The sequence below is a fragment of the Nyctibius grandis genome, chromosome 1 (assembly GCF_013368605.1).
Source record: "Nyctibius grandis isolate bNycGra1 chromosome 1, bNycGra1.pri, whole genome shotgun sequence".
Classification (NCBI taxonomy): Eukaryota; Metazoa; Chordata; class Aves; order Nyctibiiformes; family Nyctibiidae; genus Nyctibius; species Nyctibius grandis.
The window spans coordinates 96,848,165-96,870,673 of NC_090658.1; the positions used below are offsets into that span (position 1 = coordinate 96,848,165).

General features: G+C 41.6%; 1 protein-coding gene across 1 annotated transcript in view; it reads right to left on the reverse strand.

The window, feature by feature from the left end:
- CD109 (CD109 molecule) overlaps positions 1-22,509 on the reverse strand; it is a 92,776-nt gene that overhangs the window by 51,935 nt on the left and 18,332 nt on the right. Inside the window, exons 3-7 of the mRNA XM_068408608.1 lie at positions 20,387-20,415; positions 16,483-16,713; positions 16,212-16,337; positions 5,212-5,251; positions 4,501-4,585 (exon numbers count right to left, since the gene is read on the reverse strand). Coding sequence (XP_068264709.1) covers positions 4,501-4,585; positions 5,212-5,251; positions 16,212-16,337; positions 16,483-16,713; positions 20,387-20,415 — 511 coding nt within the window. The remainder of the gene's footprint in view (positions 1-4,500; positions 4,586-5,211; positions 5,252-16,211; positions 16,338-16,482; positions 16,714-20,386; positions 20,416-22,509) is intronic.

Sequence of the window (22,509 nt, forward strand, 5' to 3'; positions counted from 1 at the left end):
GCTTTAAACTAGAATCGAAGGGGGATGGGGTGGTAGCTGGGCTTGCACCACTGGGGCAATGCTCTAGTGTTGAGGTAGACCAGGAGGCCCCCCATCCCCCTGGGGTGAAATCAGGGGGTGAATCTGGGATGAAATCGGTGTGCCCAGCTCGCTCCCTGAAATGCCTGTACACCAATGCACGCAGCATGGGGAATAAACAGGAGGAGTTAGAAATCCGTGTTCGGTCGGGGGGCTATGATCTAGTGGCAATTACAGAGACATGGTGGGACGCCTCGCATGACTGGAATGTGGTCATGGATGGCTATGTCCTGTTCAGGAAAGACAGGCCGCTAAGGAGAGGTGGTGGAGTTGCTCTTTATGTGAGTGAGCAGCTAGAATGTATTGAGTTCTGTCCAGAGGCAGATCAGGAGCGAGTTGAGAGTTTGTGGGTGCGAATTAAGGGGCAGGCTGTCAGGGGTGATACTGTTGTGGGTGTCTATTACAGGCCACCGGATCAGGATGAGGAGGGTGATGAGGCCTTCTACAGGCAGCTGAGAGCAGTCTCGCAATTACAGGGCCTGGTTGTTGTGGGGGATTTCAACTACCCTGATATTTGCTGGGAGGCCTACTCAGCCAGCCATCCTCAGTCCAGGAGGTTCCTCCAGTGCATTGATGATAACTTTCTGATGCAAATGGTGGATGAGCCAACTAGGAGAGGAGCGCTGCTGGATCTGATCCTCACTAACAAGGAGGGTCTGGTGGAAGAGGTGAAGGTTGAGGGCAGCCTTGGTTGTAGCGACCATGAGATGGTAGAGTTCAGGATCTCATGTGGCAGGAACAGAATAGCTAGCAGAATCGCAACCCTGAACTTCAGGAGGGCCAACTTTGGCCTTTTCAGGCAATTGCTAGGGGAAATCCCATGGGACAGGGTACTAGAAGGTAAGGGGGCCCAAGATAGTTGGTTAGCATTCAAGGACTGCTTCTTCCGAGCTCAAGATCAGAGCATCCCAGCAGGTAGGAAGTCAAGGAAGGGTAGCAGGAGACCTGCATGGTTGAACAGGGAACTGCTGGGCAAACTCAAGTGGAAGAAGAAGGTGTACAGATCGTGGAAGGAGGGGCTGGCCACTTGGGAGGAATATAAGTCTGTTGTCAGAGGATGTAGGGAGGCAACTAGGAAAGCTAAGGCCTCCTTGGAATTAAACCTTGCAAGAGAGGTCAAGGACAACAGAAAGGGCTTCTTCAAATACATTGCAGGTAAAGCCAACACTAGAGGCAATGTAGGCCCACTGATGAATGAGGTGGGGGTCCTGGAGACAGAGGATAAAAAGAAGGCGGAGTTGCTGAATGCCTTCTTTGCCTCTGTCTATACTGTTGGAAGCTGTCCTGAGGAGCCCTGGACCCCTGCGGCCTCAGAAGAAGTCAGGATAGAGGAGGAATCTGTCTTGGTTGATGAGGGCTGGGTCAGGGACCAATTAAGCAACCTGGATGTCCATAAATCCATGGGCCCTGATGGGATGCATCCGCGGGTGCTGAGGGAGCTGGCGGAAGTCATTGCTAGGCCACTCTCCATCATCTTTGCTAAGTCATGGGCAACAGGAGAGGTGCCTGAGGACTGGAGGAAAGCGAATGTCACTCCAGTCTTCAAAAAGGGCAAGAAGGAGGACCCGGGTAACTATAGACCGGTCAGCCTCACCTCCATCCCCGGAAAGGTGATGGAGCAACTTGTTCTTGGTGCTGTCTCTAGGCACATCAAGGATAGGGGGATCATTAGGGGCAGTCAACATGGCTTCACCAACGGGAAGTCTTGCTCAACCAACTTGATAGCCTTTTATGAGGATGTTACCCGGTGGATAGATGATGGTAAAGCTGTGGATGTGGTCTATCTCGATTTCAGTAAAGCGTTTGACACTGTCTCCCACAGCATCCTCGCAGCTAAACTGAGGAAGTGTGGTCTGGATGATCGGGTAGTGAGGTGGATTGTGAACTGGCTGAAGGAAAGAAGCCAGAGAGTAGTGGTCAGCGGGACAGAGTCCAGTTGGAGGTCTGTGTCTAGCGGAGTTCCGCAAGGGTCGGTTCTGGGACCAGTTCTATTCAATATATTCATTAATGACTTGGATGAGGGATTAGAGTGCGCTGTCAGCAAGTTCACTGATGACACAAAACTGGGAGGAGTGGCTGAGATGCCGGAAGGCTGCGCAGCCATTCAGAGAGACCTGGACAGGCTGGAAAGTTGGGCGGGGAGAAATTTAATGAAATATAACAAGGGCAAGTGTAGAGTCCTGCATATGGGCAAGAACAACCCCATGTACCAGTACAAGTTGGGGACAGAGCTGTTGGAGAGCAGCGTAGGGGAAAGGGACCTGGGGGTCCTAGTGGACAACAGGATGACCATGAGCCAGCAGTGTGCCCTTGTGGCCAAGAAGGCCAATGGCATCCTGGGGTGTATTAGAAGGGGTGTGGTCAGCAGGTCGAGAGAGGTTCTCCTCCCCCTCTACTCTGCCCTGGTGAGGCCGCATCTGGAATATTGTGTCCAGTTCTGGGCCCCTCAGTTCAAGAAGGACAGGGAACTGCTAGAGAGAGTCCAGCGCAGAGCCACGAAGATGATTAAGGGGGTGGAACATCTCCCTTATGAGGAGAGGCTGAGGGAGCTGGGTCTCTTTAGCTTAGAGAAGAGGAGACTGAGGGGTGACCTCATTAATGTTTATAAATATGTAAAGGGCAAGTGTCATTAGGATGGAGCCAGGCTCTTCTCAGTGACATCCCTTGACAGGACAAGGGGCAATGGGTGCAAGCTGGAGCACAGGAGGTTCCACTTAAATTTGAGGAAAAACTTCTTTACGGTGAGGGTGACTGAACACTGGAACAGGCTGCCCAGAGAGGTTGTGGAGTCTCCTTCTCTGGAGACATTCAAAACCCGCCTGGACGCGTTCCTGTGTGATATGGTCTAGGCAATCCTGCCCCGGCAGGGGGATTGGACTAGATGATCTTTCGAGGTCCCTTCCAATCCCTAACATTCTGTGATTCTGTGATTCTGTGATTCTGTGGTTGGCAGACACTTAAGAAATATCAAAGCTGAAAAGCAGAAGGAAATAATAATCAAATAGCGTAGTTACAGGAAGAACTCTGACAACACTGTCTTGTACCTGAATTCAGTCTTTCCGAGCAGACCTAATTACAGTAATAAGCTGCCATCAACCTTGAAGTGATACTGCCATTGGGTAGCATCCATGTACTTAACTTAATCTAATAATAGTCCACATATGAGAAAGGAAAATAGTTTTATGACATCTACAAGTTTAAAGGACATATAAACTCTTTGTATACAGAGGCATTACGCCTATAAAAACAGTCACCAGCAATGAAGTCGCTCCCTATAAATAATTATGACATATCAGTAAAACAGATTTAATCATCTCAGACAATTCACTGGCATCCAAGTCTGGAATTACTGCAGCAGACAGGTACACTTTCAAATACCTTATGAGAGTCTAATGAAGGAGCTAAGTACCCTGTGGAAGACCAAAACAACTTAGGAAACAAAATTCACATTGGCATATAATAGATTGAAAAAGCAAAGCACAATGGGGAAAAAAACTGAGGAAAACTTTTTTTAAAAACCTTTTTTTTAAAAAACCCTTATGAGAAACCTAGATGGTTTATAATATCAGGTTGCATTCCCTCAAGGAAAGGAAGCTTTTTCTCAGAAGTCCAAACATTTAATTTAAGTAGCTTATTAACCAATCATTTCTGCATTTCCCTTATAAATGGAGTGCTTGCTTAAAGGTATGTATTTTATGGAATTAAACAACCCAAGAGAGACCTTTTATTTCAGGTCTTCTTGAATAAATCTATCAGGTAGCTCTATCTGGCTCTCATCTTCCCAAAATAAAATTTATTTATATTTGAGATTAATGCACATTACATTTTTTTGTCTAGATATTTGTTCAGATGAAAAATAAAATATTATTTATACAATAGTCTACAGTGACATCTCTTCTGAATTTCTCAAGAGTTTTTATTTCTTCACCCACTTACAGGATCAGTATTTTGTTAGGCAGGAGAGGCCTATACTTCAAATCCACAATGTGGATAAATTGGATCAAGAAAGATGTGCATAGAAGCTTGCATAATTTTCCATATGATCTAATAAAATATAGTTTACCAACAGATCTTGACATGATAAGTTGGGGGGCACCACAAAAGGGCCATAAGAACAAAAAAAGCCTCAAAATATACATTATAAGAAAAAGACTCAAGAAATGTTATGAATAAGGCAGATAAAAATATCTTGGCTATAGTCTAGAAATACCTTTATCAGACCAAAAAACTAATTAAAAGTCTGAAGACCTTTCTAACATTGTTACAACAAAATCCAGTAACTAGAAATGGAAGCTAGCCAGCTAATTTAGATTAGAAACCACTTTTTTAGCATTCTAAATGAGAGTTTTCATTTTGACACTTAGAGACTCACAATAATTTTCTCAACAGTGAAGGTGACAATGTTATCAATGATTTACTTACTTTGCAGTGACAACACCAGTTACATCTTCCTCTCTCAAAGAGTAGTATAATGGTGTTGTTATCATAACATCAAATTTTGGTAAAACTAAAAAAAAAAAAGAAAATTACAGAAAGTATTAAATTCACACAAGAAATAATATCTGTTTCTTTTTCTTAAGGGTAGAACATGTAATATGATAAAGATTACTACAGTTTCCTAAGGAATATAAGGTAAGATGTACTTTTAACCCAGGCCTACGTATGCCCCAGACTAAGACGTTTTGTTGAAAGGAGAACACCAAGCATCATAAGAGCAGCCTGCACACAAATTTGTAAAGCTGAAATATGAAACACTTCACCTATTCAGCCTTTACAGAATCATCAGCAAGCTTCATGATCAGACATTACACAGATATTTTGGGATGAACACATTGCACAATCCCGGGAAAACAGAGAAAATAACTGCATCTCATAGGCTTAAAATAAGTATTTTAAAGGTTGCATGACATCCTACTACAATAGTAGGTCATTAAAACTACCAAGATAAACAGGGCCGCTGATGACGGTTTTCCCAGGATGGAGAGTGAGACTCAGAGAAGCAAGAGATACGGAAATTAGGCTTTCTGGGAGTATTCATCTTAGCCAAGGGAAGCTAGTCTCTCTGAACTCTAAATTAATGGAGAATCAACTACCAATTTTGGTCACTAATAAATGCACTTAAGTAACACTTACCATATTCCATCACTTTAAATCTTTGATAATGAGCTTGACCCTATTGAAAAAAAAATATATAAGAACATACATACAATTGCGGTTAGATTAGCAAATTCTTCTAGGCCCCATCCCACCCACATTCAAGTTAAATTACAATTTCTGAAATGATGTGATTCTAAATCATGGCTCAACCACTATCAGCTCCTGTTAAGGAGCTCCTGCAGGAACCAGTAGCATGTATTTGCACCACAAAGTACGCAGGAAGCTCACACATGGCAGATTGTAAGTATATATAATGAGGAGCTCAGAGAGCTTCAGATCTGCAGACATCTACATACGGCTGGTTTCTGTATAAAAAACAAATATCCAAGCTAGCTAGCATAAAACTACCTAGCATAAGTATTCACATTCATCATGATGAACCATGACTGACGTACCAGCAGTATCTTTACTAGCTCATTTTAAATTAACTGAAGTATCTCTATGCAAAAGGAAAGCTCCTACAGTGTCTATCTAGAGGCCAAGACCATTTCAAAAGCATGTATAATCTTAAGGTTCTTCATTTACTCAGCAGACAGCTAAAACTTTGTTACTTACTTCAGCAGAGATAATCTTGGGTTATATCTTCCTGTCTTATTTATTTGTTAGTTAAAAATCAATGGAAGAAATAAACAACTATACAATATATTATTACTTGTGTTCTTCTCTATTTTCCTGTTTTTTAATTTTTTCACTTATTTCCTGATTTTCCTCAGGAGGGTATCTGAAAGCATATTCTGGCATATCTTTGACGTGTGGTACATCAGGCCATATATGGCACATCATGGGGAAATTAATCTTAAAGTTTTTTTAAGATTATATTCTCTGCATATTAAAAATTCAGCAGCTATTTTTGTTCCTCAGTACAATGACAGTTGACCAAAAAGTCATGGTAGTCACACACATAAATATTACTTTTTGTTGTCTTACTTTATTGTTCCTCCTTGCTAAAGTACGAGTAATTCTGACCAAGCATGTATGTCATTTGTCTGCAGACATATAAACCTCATTGAATGATTTTTTTTTACAGCATCATACCATAAACTGCCATCAGCAGGGCAATGGCATGAGGTGATTTACCAGCAGTGCCTGGAACTGGAGCTTTGAATCTCTGCTGATCTGCTTGACACACAGATTACACTGGAGCAATGATTTTCCAAGAGGAAAATCTGAGCTCAGCTGGGCTGGAAGAATGGGCTGAAAAACTGAAGGAGTCTCCAGTTCCCAAAGGACAGGAAGGGAGAGGCTCCTTTTGAAAGCCTATTTTGCCTCTTCGCTTAAGACTCTTCTGGGAAATAGGGGAAAGATCAAGACAGACAAGAGTCTGTCACTAGGAGGTGGCTGTTTTGAAAGGTTACTATCTCCAGCTGCTGCTCAACTGCTTGATGAGGTTATGCTGATGTGGAGCTCAGAAGTCTGATTACTTTGATTATTCCTGAGAACAGTGACACCACTAAAGTTATCATATGTGTTGGAGTGTGCCAGTGAACATGCTTTGAAATGTGGGGCAAAAGAGACCGAATATGGATAATCAATTGTCAGGTAGCATAAAGATATGTCAGATGGGAATGAATGTATGTGGCAAGAGAAGATAATCTGAGAACTCCTGTGGGAAAAATCCTGGGACCAGGATCCAAGCTGGAAACAATTACAACTGATCTCTCTTACCTGATCAACAACTTTGCAAATTAGGCATCTCAGACCAAGCCCCTTATTCCTCTATATTTACACTTTTCCTACCAAAACATCTATCAAAGTAAAAATCAGATTGCTACCAATTTCATTACTAAGTCACTGATCACCAAAATAATTGCCATATGTATATTCCTAGGTTTGAAAAGGTATATGCAGAATCTATTACTTTCACAATATTTGTGCAGATCATAATCCTTACAACACAAAATGCTACAGCACTGACATGGAGCCCACAATCAGATTACTATCAGGTAATATGAGGAAGAGGTATCTTAGGAAAATGACCTGTAGTGAATTTATCTCATGTCTGGTTCTCTGTACATCTTTTATTTCCAATGTTAAGCATATATATGTCACCCTCACCATTACGCAAACTATGAACAGAACATTACCCCAGCTGGCAGGATGAAAAAGCATCTCCCTTGAAAATGAGATTTTGTCTCACGTTACCTTAGAAGTCAAAAAAAAAAATGAAAAGCTAAGAGAACTGTAAGCAGTGGAAAACAGAGATTAAAGTGAGACTAGTGCTCTTGGCTGCACCTTCTCTAAAATGACAACCTTTATGACAGAAAGCAAGCCGTGCTTCACAGTGCAGTGAAAGGAAAAGACCCTACTAGGTCATCTAGATGATTTGAACACCAAGCCAGATTTCCCACTAACACACACTTTTCAGCCAAACCGGTTTGGAATAGGACAAATAACAGCACTTGAACCACTCCATATCATCTTAGTTCCTCAGGGCAGGGCTGTCTCTCTGGCAAATATTGTTCGAATATTTTGGAGTGGAAGTTGTTAAACCAGTTTCCAGGAATGGTGTCTTTTGAGACAGGCATTTATATATACAACCCAACGGAGAATTTTTTTTTAAGATAGGAAAACACCACCATGCCTATTCCACTTGTTTCCAGCCCTGCTTTATTCTAGTGTGGTTTTTGTCTTCCATGCTTTCTCCTGCTTCTTAAACACACTCACCCTTCCAGACTATTAGCATTTTGCTCTAAATCAGCATTTCTTAAACTGCAAAACGTCTATTATGGTCTGCACATTGCCCAAGGAATTAAGAAAACAGTGCCGAAGAGAGACCCATATAAGTATTCTGAGATCATGAGGATGATGGAGCCTTTCTGCAGTTGAGCCTTAGATGCTGTGGACCCTGACATCTAAGAATCACTAACAACTACAGTCCAGATTTTGCTCTGCTGTGATGAACCAGTGCTGTTTGAAGTCATTTGTGTCTAATCCAACAAGTGAGATTGCAGGAATTGTTCACCCAAAATTTTTTCTTCTCTGGCAATCGAAAGTCCCTGAAACGAATCTGGTCTAGGTCCATTTTCTTATTTATTTCTAACATTTATGTGCGTCACCAACTGTAGCATCAGGAACGACTCTGGGCGTGGTCTCAGGGCTTTGCCCTGAAAAAGCACAGTGCTGGCACCGGCTCTATTCCAGTGGCTACCCTGCCATCTCACAGCCTCTGCTGGAAACACTTCTCTGCTTCTGCTTTACAGCTAAATGAAATACATTTTTATCTCAACAGAATTAACAGAAGCATTTCATGATCACTTTTGTGCTTTATTTTCACATGCAGGAAATAAAACTCAAAATAAAATTCTGTATGAATTCCCAAACTTCTGTTCAAATCCACCAGCATGGTCTCCAGAAGCTAAGAAGAGTCTCACCAGTGTCACCAGTATTCACACTATTAGATCCTGATTAAATATCAGTGCTAATTTGTGAACTACTGAATACACAGACAATTCCAAAGATTTTACGTACTGTCTGATTTTGAAGGAGTGTGACACTTTTTTTAAGTAATGATATAATCTCAAACTCAATGGACCAAATGTGAAATCTGTAGCTGACTTAGCAGTAATACACCACAGAATTCACTGTGGATACACTGTAACATGCACAAAACCTCAAAAGTTAAAAAATTCAGAGTGTAAAGTATATAATCAACCCCAGTTGACTTTGAAAGTTGCTATAAGCTTTTAAAAAAAATATAATACTCTTCAAAAGTATTTTAGAAAGCCCTCATTGCATCTGAAAAATTACTACTCTTCAATATTTGATCATAAATTTGCAAATAACAACTTCCATAAGTCAGATTACAAAATGCCTTATAACTAGAAACAACTTCTGGACAGAGATGCCTACTACTGAAACTCAGGAACTAAAAGCCTTTCAGCACCAGGCTCCACAACAGGAAATATAAGATATCCAACTAAAATACAAGGTGGAGACTTGGGAACCAGACTGTAATTACTCTGTCTTGAGTTTTCTTGGAACAGCTGTACTAACACCTGAACTCTTTTTAAGAAGTACTACAGGATGTTTAACAGCAGCAAGCAGCCAGAACCTGATTTAAAACAGGATTCAGAGGCAATACTTCCAGGAACCCAAACTCAGTACACTTGGGAACTGATCTGTAGCCCCTGGAAGGGAAATGTTATTTGCTGACTTAACAACACTCTTTAAAGACAAGAGGGAAACCTGAGATAGAAAGGCTGGACAGCTGACTATTTAACTAGAAAGCTCAGGTCGTGGCATGAGAATAGCCAATTCGTGCGGAGACCAGCCTGGGTTTGCCATCTGAAGATGTTCCTAAAGCCCTGAGTAGATTCGTAAGCTGTGCTGGATCCTATGTGGACCCAGGGCTAGCAGTAGTAGTTAAGGATAGGTAGACATATCTATTAAAAATGCCAGACGTATACTAAGTATTCCTTAGCAGTAAATCCAAGTTCTCAGTGACCTCTGTTATCAGGAAGGGATTGGTAAATCCATACAACTTTATATATGACACAGAAAAAACCTGTACCTCCCTTGGACAGCAGAACAGCCGCAGAACAGCCAGAAATATCCAGGCAATAGCTAGGAATATCCACTCAGAGTGCTCCGGGTCACTCACTAGCTTTCACTGAACACCAACTAAATCTCCACCACATCACCTACATACAGAAAACCACTCATTTTAAACCTCAAACTGGATCCCATCCCATATGACCTTGTATTTCAGGGCATAAGCTCACTTGTAACCAAGAGAATCAAAAAGAGTTTCCCCATTAGAAAAATTATTTTCCTTTATTCTGCAAGGTTTCTTGCAGGTTTCATTAAACCCATCATATGACATACTATCAGAAAAATAACAGTCTGTGAGACAACCCACTAGGACAGACCTAGTATAATAGTGTGAATATTGCAATAGTTATTTATTACACTCTGCACGATAGCCTTATCCAACGTAAGATGCTATGCACGCACACGCTACAGAAATAATGCATATCACTTTGTAATTACATTCAGTTAACATAGGATTTGAAAATTATAGAAGAGTAGGTGTGAATGATGGAGGAAAAGGAGAAGTCTGAAAGCAAACAACGTAAGTGTCTATGTGTGGGACTTGGGGTTGCTGTTTCATTCCCACAGGATAAGAATTGTAAGAATAGTAAGGTTTTTCAGGACCCCAAAGCCTACAACTCTTTTTTTAATATAATATACTGTTCTTTTTCTCCTCTATTTTAATTTTCAATTCAGAGTTTAATGACAGAGGGAACCATTTACCCTGACCTGCTTTTATCCCAGGTTTGGTTACTCAAGTACTCAGCTACTCCAGCAACCTGCATTATTATAATGCATCTTCCAAAAAGGCAACCATTCCTGATGCTAAAACATTACGTAACAGAAACCTTCACTCCCGATTTGGTTTTCTTCTGTTGCAGTGATTAAGAGCCTCTTTTATGAAAGACATATATGTCAAAGAGAATCTGTTTGGCTCCAGTTTCTACTAGTTGCTTCATACTATGCCTTTCTCCACTAGATTAAAAAGCCTTTTAAAACCTGTGATGGCACTCACAGACTGTAATCAATAAATCCATTGATTCACTTGATTCTTTGATATACAGTTAACAGGAAAAACTTCTGCAGTCTCTCACCATGGAGCTTTCTTCCCCAGCTCCATCCGCAAACTCTGTCATAAGTTTATATTAGAAACACCCTGGGTGAGTGTTGATTGCCCAAAAATCAATCCACCCTTTTTTGACAAAGTTTACATACATTGCTGTTTTTCATTAGGATTTTGTACAATGAAAAGCCTTTACAAAAATTTGTTACATCAGTTAATCTACCTTATTAACCAAATCCATAATAGCATTAAAGAATTTAATCCTTTATCAGTGGAATCTCAAATCACCTTTGTTGTTTTTCTCATGTCAGATGACAGATCTAGAGTTGGATGAGCCAACTAGGAGAGGAGCGCTGCTGGATCTTATCCTCACGAACAAGGAGGGTCTGGTTGAAGAGGTGAAGGTTGAGGGCAGCCTTGGTTGTAGTGACCATGAGATGGTAGAGTTCAGGATCTCATGTGGCAGGAACAGAATAGCCAGCAGAATCGCAACCCTGGACTTCAGGAGGGCCAACTTTCGCCTTTTCAAGCAATTGCTAGGGGAAATCCCATGGGACAGGGTACTAGAAGGTAAGGCGGCTCAAGATAGTTGGTTAGCATTCAAGGACTGCTTCTTCCGAGCTCAAGATCAGAGCATCCCAACAAGTAGGAAGTCAAGGAAGGGTAGCAGGAGACCTGCATGGTTAAACAGGGAACTGCTGGGCAAACTCAAGTGGAAGAAGAGGGTGTACAGATCATGGAAGGAGGGGCTGGCCACTTGGGAGGAATATAAGTCTGTTGTCAGAGGATGTAGGGAGGCAACTAGGAAAGCTAAGGCCTCCTTGGAATTAAACCTTGCAAGAGAGGTCAAGGACAACAGAAAGGGCTTCTTCAAATACATTGCAGGTAAAACCAACACTAGAGGCAATGTAGGCCCACTGGTGAATGAGGTGGGGGTCCTGGAGACAGAGGATAAAAAGAAGGCAGAGTTACTGAATGCCTTCTTTGCCTCTGTCTATACTGCTGGAGGCTGTCCTGAGGAGCCCCGGACCCCTGAGGCCCCAGAAGATATCAGGATAGAGGAGGAATCTGTCTTGGTTGATGAGGGCTGGGTCAGGGACCAATTAAGCAACCTGGACGTCCATAAATCCATGGGCCCTGATGGGATGCACCCGCGGGTGCTGAGGGAGCTGGCGGAAGTCATTGCTAGGCCACTCTCCATCATCTTTGCTAAGTCGTGGGCAACGGGAGAGGTGCCTGAGGACTGGAGGAAAGCGAATGTCACTCCAGTCTTCAAAAAGGGCAAGAAGGAGGACCCGGGTAACTATAGACCGGTCAGCCTCACCTCCATCCCCGGAAAGGTAATGGAACAACTTGTTCTTGGTGCTGTCTCTAGGACATTAAGGATAGGGCGATCATTAGGGGCACTCAACATGGCTTCACCAAGGGGAAGTCATGCTTAACCAACTTGATAGCCTTTTATGAAGACGTAACCCGGTGGATAGATGATGGTAAAGCTGTGGATGTGGTCTATCTCGATTTCAGTAAAGTGTTTGACACGGTCTCCCACAGCATCCTCGCAGCTAAACTGAGGAAGTGTGGTCTGGATGATCAGGTAGTGAGGTGGATTGTGAACTGGCTGAAGGAAAGAAGCCAGAGAGTGGTGGTCAATGGGACAGAGTCCAGTTGGAGGCCCGTGTCTAGCGGAGTCCCTCAAGGGTCGGTACTGGGACCAGTACTATTCAATATATTCATTAATGACTTGGATGAGGGAATAGAGTGCACTGTCAGCAAGTTCGCTGATGACACAAAACTGGGAGGAGTGGCTGACGCACCAGAAGGCTGCACAGCCATTCAGAGAGACCTGGACAGGCTGGAGAGTTGGGCGGGGAGAAACTTAATGAAATATAACAAGGGCAAGTGTAGGGTCCTGCATATGGGCAAGAACAACCCCATGTACCAGTACAAGTTGGGGACAGACCTGTTGGAGAGCAGCGTAGGGGAAAGGGACCTGGGGGTCCTAGTGGACAACAGGATGACCATGAGCCAGCAGTGTGCCCTTGTGGCCAAGAAGGCCAATGGCATCCTGGGGTGTATTAGAAGGGGTGTGGTTAGCAGGTCAAGAGAGATTCTCCTCCCCCTCTACTCTGCCCTGGTGAGGCCGCATCTGGAATATTGTGTCCAGTTCTGGGCCCCTCAGTTCAAGAAGGACAGGGAACTGCTAGAGAGAGTCTAGCGCAGAGCCATGAAGATGATTAAGGGGTGGAACATCTCCCTTATGAGGAGAGGCTGAGGGAGCTGGGTCTCTTTAGCTTGGAGAAGAGGAGACTGAGGGGTGACCTCATTAATGTTTATATATGTAAAGGGCAAGAGTCATGAGGATGGAGCCAGGCTCTTCTCAGTGACATCCCTTGACAGGACAAGGGGCAATGGGTGCAAGCTGGAACACAGGAGGTTCCACATAAATATGAGGAAAAACTTCTTTACGGTGAGGGTGACTGAACACTGGAAAAGGCTGCCCAGAGAGGTTGTGGAGTCTCCTTCTCTGGAGACATTCAAAACCCGCCTGGACGCGTTCCTGTGTGATATGGTCTAGGTAATCCTGCTCCGGCAGGGGGATTGGACTAGATGATCTTTCGAGGTCCCTTCCAATCCCTAACATTCTGTGATTCTGTGATTCTGTGATTTCCCATGTTACCACACTCACTCTTTTAAGGACAATTCATCTTCCACTGGTATTCTCAAATCCCCCCACACTGAGATTCACTTAACCACACAGAAGCATCACCCCTATTAAATGCTTCCATCTCTGCCACGTAATTACTGTTTCCTCATGTTACTGGGCTCTGCCACCACTGGATTTTCTTTTGTTCCTAGCAAACTTTAAACACTTTCATACTTTTATTAACGATCAAGTTTTCCTTGGGATCTTTAGATTTCCTACAAATATGCAAGAGTCCAGACTTTCATTTATATTGATATCTATCTCCTAGTTCCCCTTTTATTCACTTGTTAAATGCAGTGTTTCTTAAATATTAACCGTTTCCTCTGACAATGAAAAAAAATCTCATTTCTGTTCTGCCCAAGTTTACCTTTTCCCAACAATTTTGTTAAACGTAACATAAGCATTTTGCTGTACTTTCCACCTTGATCTGTCTCCTTTAACAATGGTGAATAGAGAAAGATACCCTAGTGTGATGCGCAGTATCCCAGCACCTGGATATGCCACTGAAGCATTTAGAGCTCTATTAAGAACCACAAACACTGCATTCAATGTCACACTTAATGCTAAAACCCTAAGCTTTAAAAATGTAACAGTAGGGAAAATGAGATGTTCTTAATAAAATACGACAAAGACAACCTAGGAAAGAGCGCACCCCAGCAGATCTAATATGAAGGCCAGTGTCCGGTCTTTGGCAGCAGCCAAGGTTCAACACCTAGAGAACTGCATCAACCAGGGTAGCCAGCAGTTACACTGTGCCAGCCTGAGCCTTGGGGCTTTCCAGTTAAGTTCTTAATAGACCATACTTCTGTGAATTTGTCCAGAAATTTTATGATCCAACCTGAATTTTCAGTATTCACAACACCTGCCAGTGCTGTGCTCTACAGTTCAGTTATGCTGTTTTAATTGTTTTGAAATTGCTCTGTACCTCTTTCACCTGGTGCCCTCTAGCCATGCATTGGAAGAGACAGTGAACAAAATGTTTCCTATTTGTCTTCTCCCTGTTACTCATGACTTGAGAGATATTCCCACCGTGTCATATGTTTTCCGTGCTCATTAACCTTCTGTAGCACACAGTAGAGGGCTAAAATTTAGAATACCGTCTCCTATGGTCTACTAACATTTCACTTCACTTGTCTGTTTTCACACAATTGTTTCATTAGCCCAGATGAATCTAAGGCTTTTTTCCTTCAACTTTACAATTTTTTTTTTCCTTTTCTTTTTGGTTTTGTTTCAGGAGGGAGTGGCACACATATTCAGATCCTGAAAACAGCTGCTGCAGTTCCTTCAGCAGTGTCCTCCTGACTTAAGGATTACTCAATACTTCACAGAAAGACGAAGCAAAATTTCACAAATGCTTTTTTGCCTGGCAAAGCAAGCTCACCACTGTCACCAGCCTTTGTTCCCATGTCTGAGCCACACTTCGCCACCTCCTGAAAAGCACCTATGCAGCTGTGAGTGGGGCTGTGCTGTCAAGCGGATCAGTGAGCCGGTCTGGGTTAGGCAAAGAAAAACACCGTGATGCTTTTCAATCTGGGTCACTTCCCCGGCACGCTTTAGATCTCAGCCTTGCTACAGCTGCCTCAGCATGACTGAGAAGATATCGAACAGCAGTGCAGGGATGGGAAAGAGCGGCCGAGCACAGGGACAACTTAAACATTTTTCCCATCAAAGACAATAGCAACAACTCCACATCCACATGAGAACGTGTTCAAAAAATCCAGTCCTGACACTCACTTGAGCACTACCCTCACCTACCTCAGCCTATAGAAATCTATCAAGCATATAACTAATACTGGTAAACATTACTCCCAAGTAATAAATGATCACATGAGTTTTTCTGCCTTCTACCTCATTATCTCCCTTATTAGGGAACATTAAGCAGTCCTGTTTGTACTTGCTAAATGTCTCTGAACGGCCATGGCAAGCCAAGTTGGAAATGCAGTTCCCAAATTACAGGCACTTAAAGCAGGCTGAATAAACCTGACACACAGAGTTTTGAACAGCTAAACCTCCAGCTGTTTTTTGCAACATGTTCCATGGTGTATGAGGAGTGTACAGCTTAAAGGGCTGGACTAATAGAACTATTACCAATAGCAACGTGCAAACTAGATCATACCAGTTTTGTTAGGCAATAGTTCTGCTTTACTATTCATCCTTTCTATTTTGTATAGTTATTTTTTCCTCAGTAACTCCTCAGTCACTGTGAATTGCTGAAACACCTCTAAAACTAGGCAGAGATTTGTAAATGACAGTCTTTGATTCCCACACCCCTTGAGACAGTGACTGGCTGCACAGCAGGGCACAATGAATTTCTGTATATTCACTTACAAAATAAACATAAGGGCATTTCACTTAAAAAAAAATTAGTACTCCATAAGATCTTTCTTTTATATTAATATTAAAACCCCTCACTTTTTAAATAACATTTGTATTTTAGAATCAAAACACAGACCTTAGGATACAATGTGTATGCTTTTTTTATATCTTTCCTGATAAAATCATACTACTGAAAATCTTGTGAGGTTTGCACAATATCTTTGGTTTGCCATGAGGGGCGGACTTCCTCTTCTCATGGTCCATGCTTATTTCTGGTTTTGCTTCACCAAAGTAAACAGAATTTTATTCACATCTATCGGGAGAAATGAAATCTCTCTGTGATTTGGCAATATTAATACTCACATTCACTTCCACCTCTATGGACCAGTCTCCTAGTGGAGGGTTCATCGATAACTGAAATTTTTTGGAAACTACGCCCAAATCACCCTCCTCCATCAACCACTGCTGAATCAATTTCTTCCGTGGGTCCTAGAAGAAAAGTCAGGCTGCATGTTAAATGCAAGTGGTCTTGCTAGCAAGATTTAGGTAGCAATACATATGACCTTTATTTGTCAGGTAAAGTTGGAACATATGACAAATTCCAATGTATAACTAGGTTCCTGTGGATACTCACTCGGATATATATATTCAGAGATGCTTTGTAAGGTTTGAGATCAGGATAGATGGTGACAACCCGAAACATCACATCTTGTCCCGGTTTATACATAGATTTATCAGTCTGGATGAATAAGGAGATGCTCTTTGACATGTACATCAAACTGGTACGGTTAGAGAAGATGCGCTGGCCATCAGCATGGCCTTCCACCAGTAACTCATAATTCCCAGAAGCACTGTTCAAAGGTAGCTAAAAAGAAAATAGTGACTCTGTTAACTATCCAAAATATTCCTGAAGATATTATTATTCCATAAACATTTCACACAAAGATCTGACATATTCCTGAGCTTGTCAACTTATGTAAATTCTCAAAAAGAGAAAGAAGATTTCAGGGCTTTAAAGTGTCATTTCAACAACTACCTGAATATGTGTTAGCAGAAGCAACTTTTCAACAAAGTGGCATCTAATTTTCGGTAGTAATCAGGTCTTCAACAATGTAAGTATTTATGTATTCATATAGCATTCATAGACTCACACACACATTGTACTCTTTCTTTTCTTTTCACAGTTATTTAGAAATTTCTTGGGTTTGATTTTGGGGGCTAAATTTTTTCTGACTTCATCACTTTTTGGTAATGAATTTTCCAAAAACAAAAGAGCTGAATAAGCTGTATGTGAGCAAGATGAGCAGGACAGTAAGAAAACCTTGCACTTCTTTTTACAAGCTTTAGCTTCATGTTCTATGGGGCAGAAAAATCAAATTCAGAATGAAGAACTCATGAGGTGAGGTACTGTTTTTCAATCAAAACCTCACTGATTTTGTCTCATTTCAGTTTAAGGATTCATAATTACAGCACATATTGCAACTCATCTAGAAAGTGAAATAATTATTCTTTCCCAAAATACTAAGGAATAAAGGAAGAAACATTTTATATGGTTAACATATTTAGGACAGACACGGAAGGCTCCTTCAGTGCTGGCAGTAAACACAGACAGACATCACTGGCAAGGAAATTTAGGCCATGTACGATCAGAATAACCGTGCACAGGTCTCTCTGTCTCTCCAGTGGACAGAGGACATCTAGAGGTCATAATTCAGATGCATCAGTTCATTTCCTAAAGTTAGGTGGGAGGAATCCCAGCCACAGGGGTCAAAAGGCTCGAAGCAGAGCTGCTGCAACACACGAGAATTTCACCTCGAGCAGAGACTCTACAGACAACAAATGACCGCAGGGACATCCCAGCCCAGATGCCGGCTTCTGCACCGCCGTCTGCTTAGGAGTGTCTCTTTGAAGAAGGAAAACGGTTTTAACACAACACACAGCTGGTTCCAACAAGTAGCCCTGCTAAAAAGCTTAAGAGTCACAAGCTTCTGTTTGCAGTTACAACAGTAAATCTGGAGTAAAACCTCTGAAGTCAAGACAACTAAAACAGACAGGCTTGGATTTTTCGGCATAACATATGGAAATGAAGCACTCGTCCTGCACTGGTAATGAAAATTACAGCTGTTAACTTACCAGGCACAGCACTTCAAAAGTATCCCACTAAGCTTTATAATGAAGGGCTGTTGTGCTGTCAAAACTCATTTTAAGAGCACATAGTGGATCAACGGAAATTCCCAAACAGGGAAAAATGTCACAGGGTGACAAATCAGGTAGATGCAAATGTCTATATTGAATACATTTTCTTCTCTGTGTGTTTACATATAAAGAGGAATCAACTACAATTTCATCCCTCTCTGTTGACTTCTGTATTTAAAAACAAGCCAGGAAAAAAAAATCAGGAAGGGGAAAAATAAATAGGCTCTCTTTTTCACCCATGTGCAGGTGTATGCAGTCACAGGAAGAAGAAATTCCCCCTTTAAAATCTGGACTTATATAACTAAATTGTAGGTGCAAAGCACCACACTGAAATAGATTCTGCATTTTCTTCAGCTGCAGGTTTTTGTATACACATTGCCAAGAACATATGATTCACATATTTCAACACTCTCCAACTTCCATGCCAAGTATTCTGGAATACATTAAATAGGAGGAACAGCCTTAGCTACTGCATCTGTCAAATATTATCTCAAAATTAATTCATTTACAAATATTGCCATTGATTAAAGAAGGTGTATTTCCTAAAAAGCAGACAGGATTCCCTACAAGAAGTCCAGGAAACATTAAAACATTCAAAATAAAAATGGGGGGAAAATAAGCTTGTTTTGTCTCATCATAGCAGTGAATTGTGCTCTTAAGCATTATTTTAACACACTTGCAAGGACTGTCTTCGATTTCTTCTTTAAAAGCCTGTAAATGCCATTTAGAGACCTCATATTTTTCTGTATTTTTTTCCTATCATGACTAATGATAGATAGCATGGGTTGCTCCCTTGATTTTTATATTTTTATATTTCAAAAGATCTTTCTTTCCTGCAACATGGTGACAAAACTGCCTGTTGTACCTTTCTTGATGTAAAAGCCAGCGGCAATGAAGTTTGCATTGCCGCAGCAGTGTACTAGGACCGCTGAGGTGCAAAGTAACCCACCTTCTGGTTCACACATCTATGCTAACAGAAACTGCATTAATACAACACTTCCTGAAGGTCACTGCTACAATAATGGCCACTATTTACCTCAGCCCCATCAACTCCTTCTCTAAAGGGTTGTTTCTCAACCCAAATATGAGTAAGGCAGCTTTCAACAGTAGGTAGTAGGAATTCACTGTGAAAATATTTTATCTTAGTCACTATATCCATCAAGTGAATGGTATTACTATCCCCGTTTTTGCACTCCTAATATAGAAGATGAAAAGGCCTTCTCACGTACTTCTGACCACACTAGCTACCGTCACAAGCACCTCAGACAACGAAGCTCTGTTTCCTCTGGAAAAGATGATGGCTGAAACCAGAAACTCATTACCCACCTTCTGTTGCCAGCCAACTACACTTCGGGCAAAACATAAGTCTACCATGGCTACACAAATGACAAAAAAAAAAATCTTACTATTAAAAAATCAGTCAGTTTTCATCCTTCAGATAGTGGTGACAGAGGCAGGAATTCACCTCGCCTAGTTTCAGGTTCTTGAACACTTTAAGATCTGGCCAGATTATGTTATAGGAACTTGTTAATTTAATCTTTTTTTTCAAACTCAGTTTTCTATGTTTGCTAATTTACAGTTCGTACAGATGCATTTCAACCTAGTAGTCTTCATAATGTTGAGCTGCTCATTGTCATTGATTATCCATCTATCAAACATTTCTAGATTATTTCATCAGACATACAGTTTATTTGAGAACAGAATTTAAACCCACTGTATTTAGGGATACTCAGACTTACAGATGTTTAAAAAAATAAAGACTTTGGTAAAACTTCTTTCCTGACACAAATATATAATTCTCTAGATCGAGTTTTGAAGATGAACATCCAGGATTATAAATTCAGGACTCATACTCAACACACAATTCAATGTTATACATTTTTGTTGACTAGTTAGCTTATTATGTACTTTCACCGGATGTGCATTTCTGAATCCTTAAGAAGACTGTGTATAAATACATTTTTATTTTAATATTCCTCAACTATTGCTTAGTACAATTCTTTCAGCTCTAATTAGCCCCCATGGTGTGACTGAAATAGAGATGTAGGTATCAGCCAGTCAGAAAAACCACAAAGCAAAGTTCTGTGTTCAAGTTTTATGATGGCTTGTGCTGACGCTGGAAATCAGCTCCCAAATCCTGTAATTACTTGTAACAAACTGCAGAGCGCTTGATCTGAAAACTCCTTGGCTTATTGGTCAGTAAATACACTCATCTGAGAACATGAAAATAGCTAGGATCACATATAAAATACATCATCTCATCAACACCAACTGATGAAATGTTACAGAGAGTCAACATTTTCTGAGGAAGGAAAGAAGGAAGGAAGGAAAGAAATACTTACTACTGGAAGAACAAGAGTCCCAAAGGAATCTGAATAAAAAAGAAATACCACACTGTCAGAAACCTTATAAAAACTTACAAAATATCAATATTATCAGCTTAATTAGAAGAGCAGTGCTCCTCCCCATTCCCACACTGCCCGTAATACCCATTGGACAACTGAATTCCCTTGATGTAGCTGCTCTGGAGCTCAAGGCACGTGGACCATCCAGCCAACACACATGCAATGTCTGCAGCCAGCTGGCTGGCATGCACACGCTTATCAGCCAGCTGATTGCTGCCAAACACCATCTGGACATGAAACTGAAAAATATACAGCCTGGAGCAATGGCTCCTGCATGCAGCAATGCCTGCTGCACTAGTCAGTATTGATATACCATGTTCATACTTCATTCAACATCTCATTCCCCGCATTTATTCCTCCCAAGCCCTGTCAAGGCCACTGTCAGCCACCATTAGGTTATAGGATAAGCAGCTCATCTCCACAAACACATGAAGGAGCACTAAGGAAGGACGGCAGGTGAGGGAACCCAACAACACCCAGCCCCACCCCAGGGGAGCACTAAGCCCATCACACACCCATCACCACAAGCCCAGAGGCACACCAGCAGGAGGGAACCCCAATACCCCAGTCAGAGACACGATTCCCCCACCATCAGGCTACCAGATTCAACAACTCCCTACCAATCACTACCATCCCAAATCAAATCTGCTAAAAGAACCAGCCAGAGCAGAACAGCCCAGAAAAACTGAAATGTAGTGCTCCACTTAAATAACTGTCTGAGGGTGCCAACAATGTCCCAGATGGGAGCTACCTGAACAAGGAGAGTATGGCTTGACACTGCCGTCCTTGAGAATGACTCGCCTCTCGGGTACCACTGCCCTAAGACCAAAGCATCCCTCTGCTTCTGCAAAGAAGTTGATTCTGCAACTCCTTCACATGTAAGAGAAACCCAGGATATTTTGTATTAATCTCCTCTGCGGTTTAGTAGGAGACTGCTTTTTATAGTCATTTTTACAAAGATTAACAACTTTTCTAGAAGGAATAAAAAAGGAATAGACTTTAAACTACATGTTATTAGAGAAAGGCAAAACGGCAAAAAACTGCCTTAATCCTGGTCATTCCCTCTAACGGTAACCTCCTACCTGGTGGTTTCACTGCTATGAAACAAAGCCAGCAGCGTGGCAGTATGTCTATGCCGAACCATTACCTCCACGACAACCTAAAGCTGTTTCTTCCCCGAGCACCGGCTCTTGGCCTCCTCTTCACCTCATACATCCACTCCACCCCTTCCTCCCTTACGTGGTTGATGTAAGATGGGCAATACCTCTTGCAGGGCTGCGAAAGTATGAACTCCAGTCTACAGCAACATTACTTCTCTGTTTGGTGGGGGCTGACTTCCATGTTCTCCACTTGAACATTTTCCTTTACATTCACATCGACTGAAATACCTTTACAATCTATTCAGTCCTCCACTCCACCCGAGTTATTATTTTCCATTGATTCTGCAGCTCAGATAAAGGCTAAAATTTTCAAAACCACACACAGGATTTGCCACTCTTAAGCAAAGAAGCACCCAGAATTAACCATCCTCACTGCATTAAATCACCATGGGAATAAGTAACCAACATATTAATGTATGAGGGTTAATATAATTTTAACTATTTTAGATAATGTGGCCTCAAATATTTTTAGAATCTAAACAAATGTGCTGTTAAGCTCCTGGATATCATTACATCATGGAGTCATTAGTGCCATAGCTTTTATTTGAATTATGTAATGTATTTTAGAATAGAATAGAATAGAATAGAATAGAATAGAATAGAATAGAATAGAATAGAATAGAATAGAATAGAATATTTCAGTTGGAAGAGACCTACAACAATCATCTAGTCCAATTGCCTGACCACTTCAGGGCTGATCAAAAGTTAAAGCATGGTATTAAGGGCATTGTCCAAATGCCTTTTAAACACTGACAGGCTTGGGGCATCAACCACCTCTCTAGGAAGCCTGTTCCAGTCACACACTGCTGACTCATATTGACTCATATTTTCTTTTGCTGATTCCATTGAGTTAGACCTCTTTATATCTCCTAAAAAGCTATGGGTTTATACCCCATACCT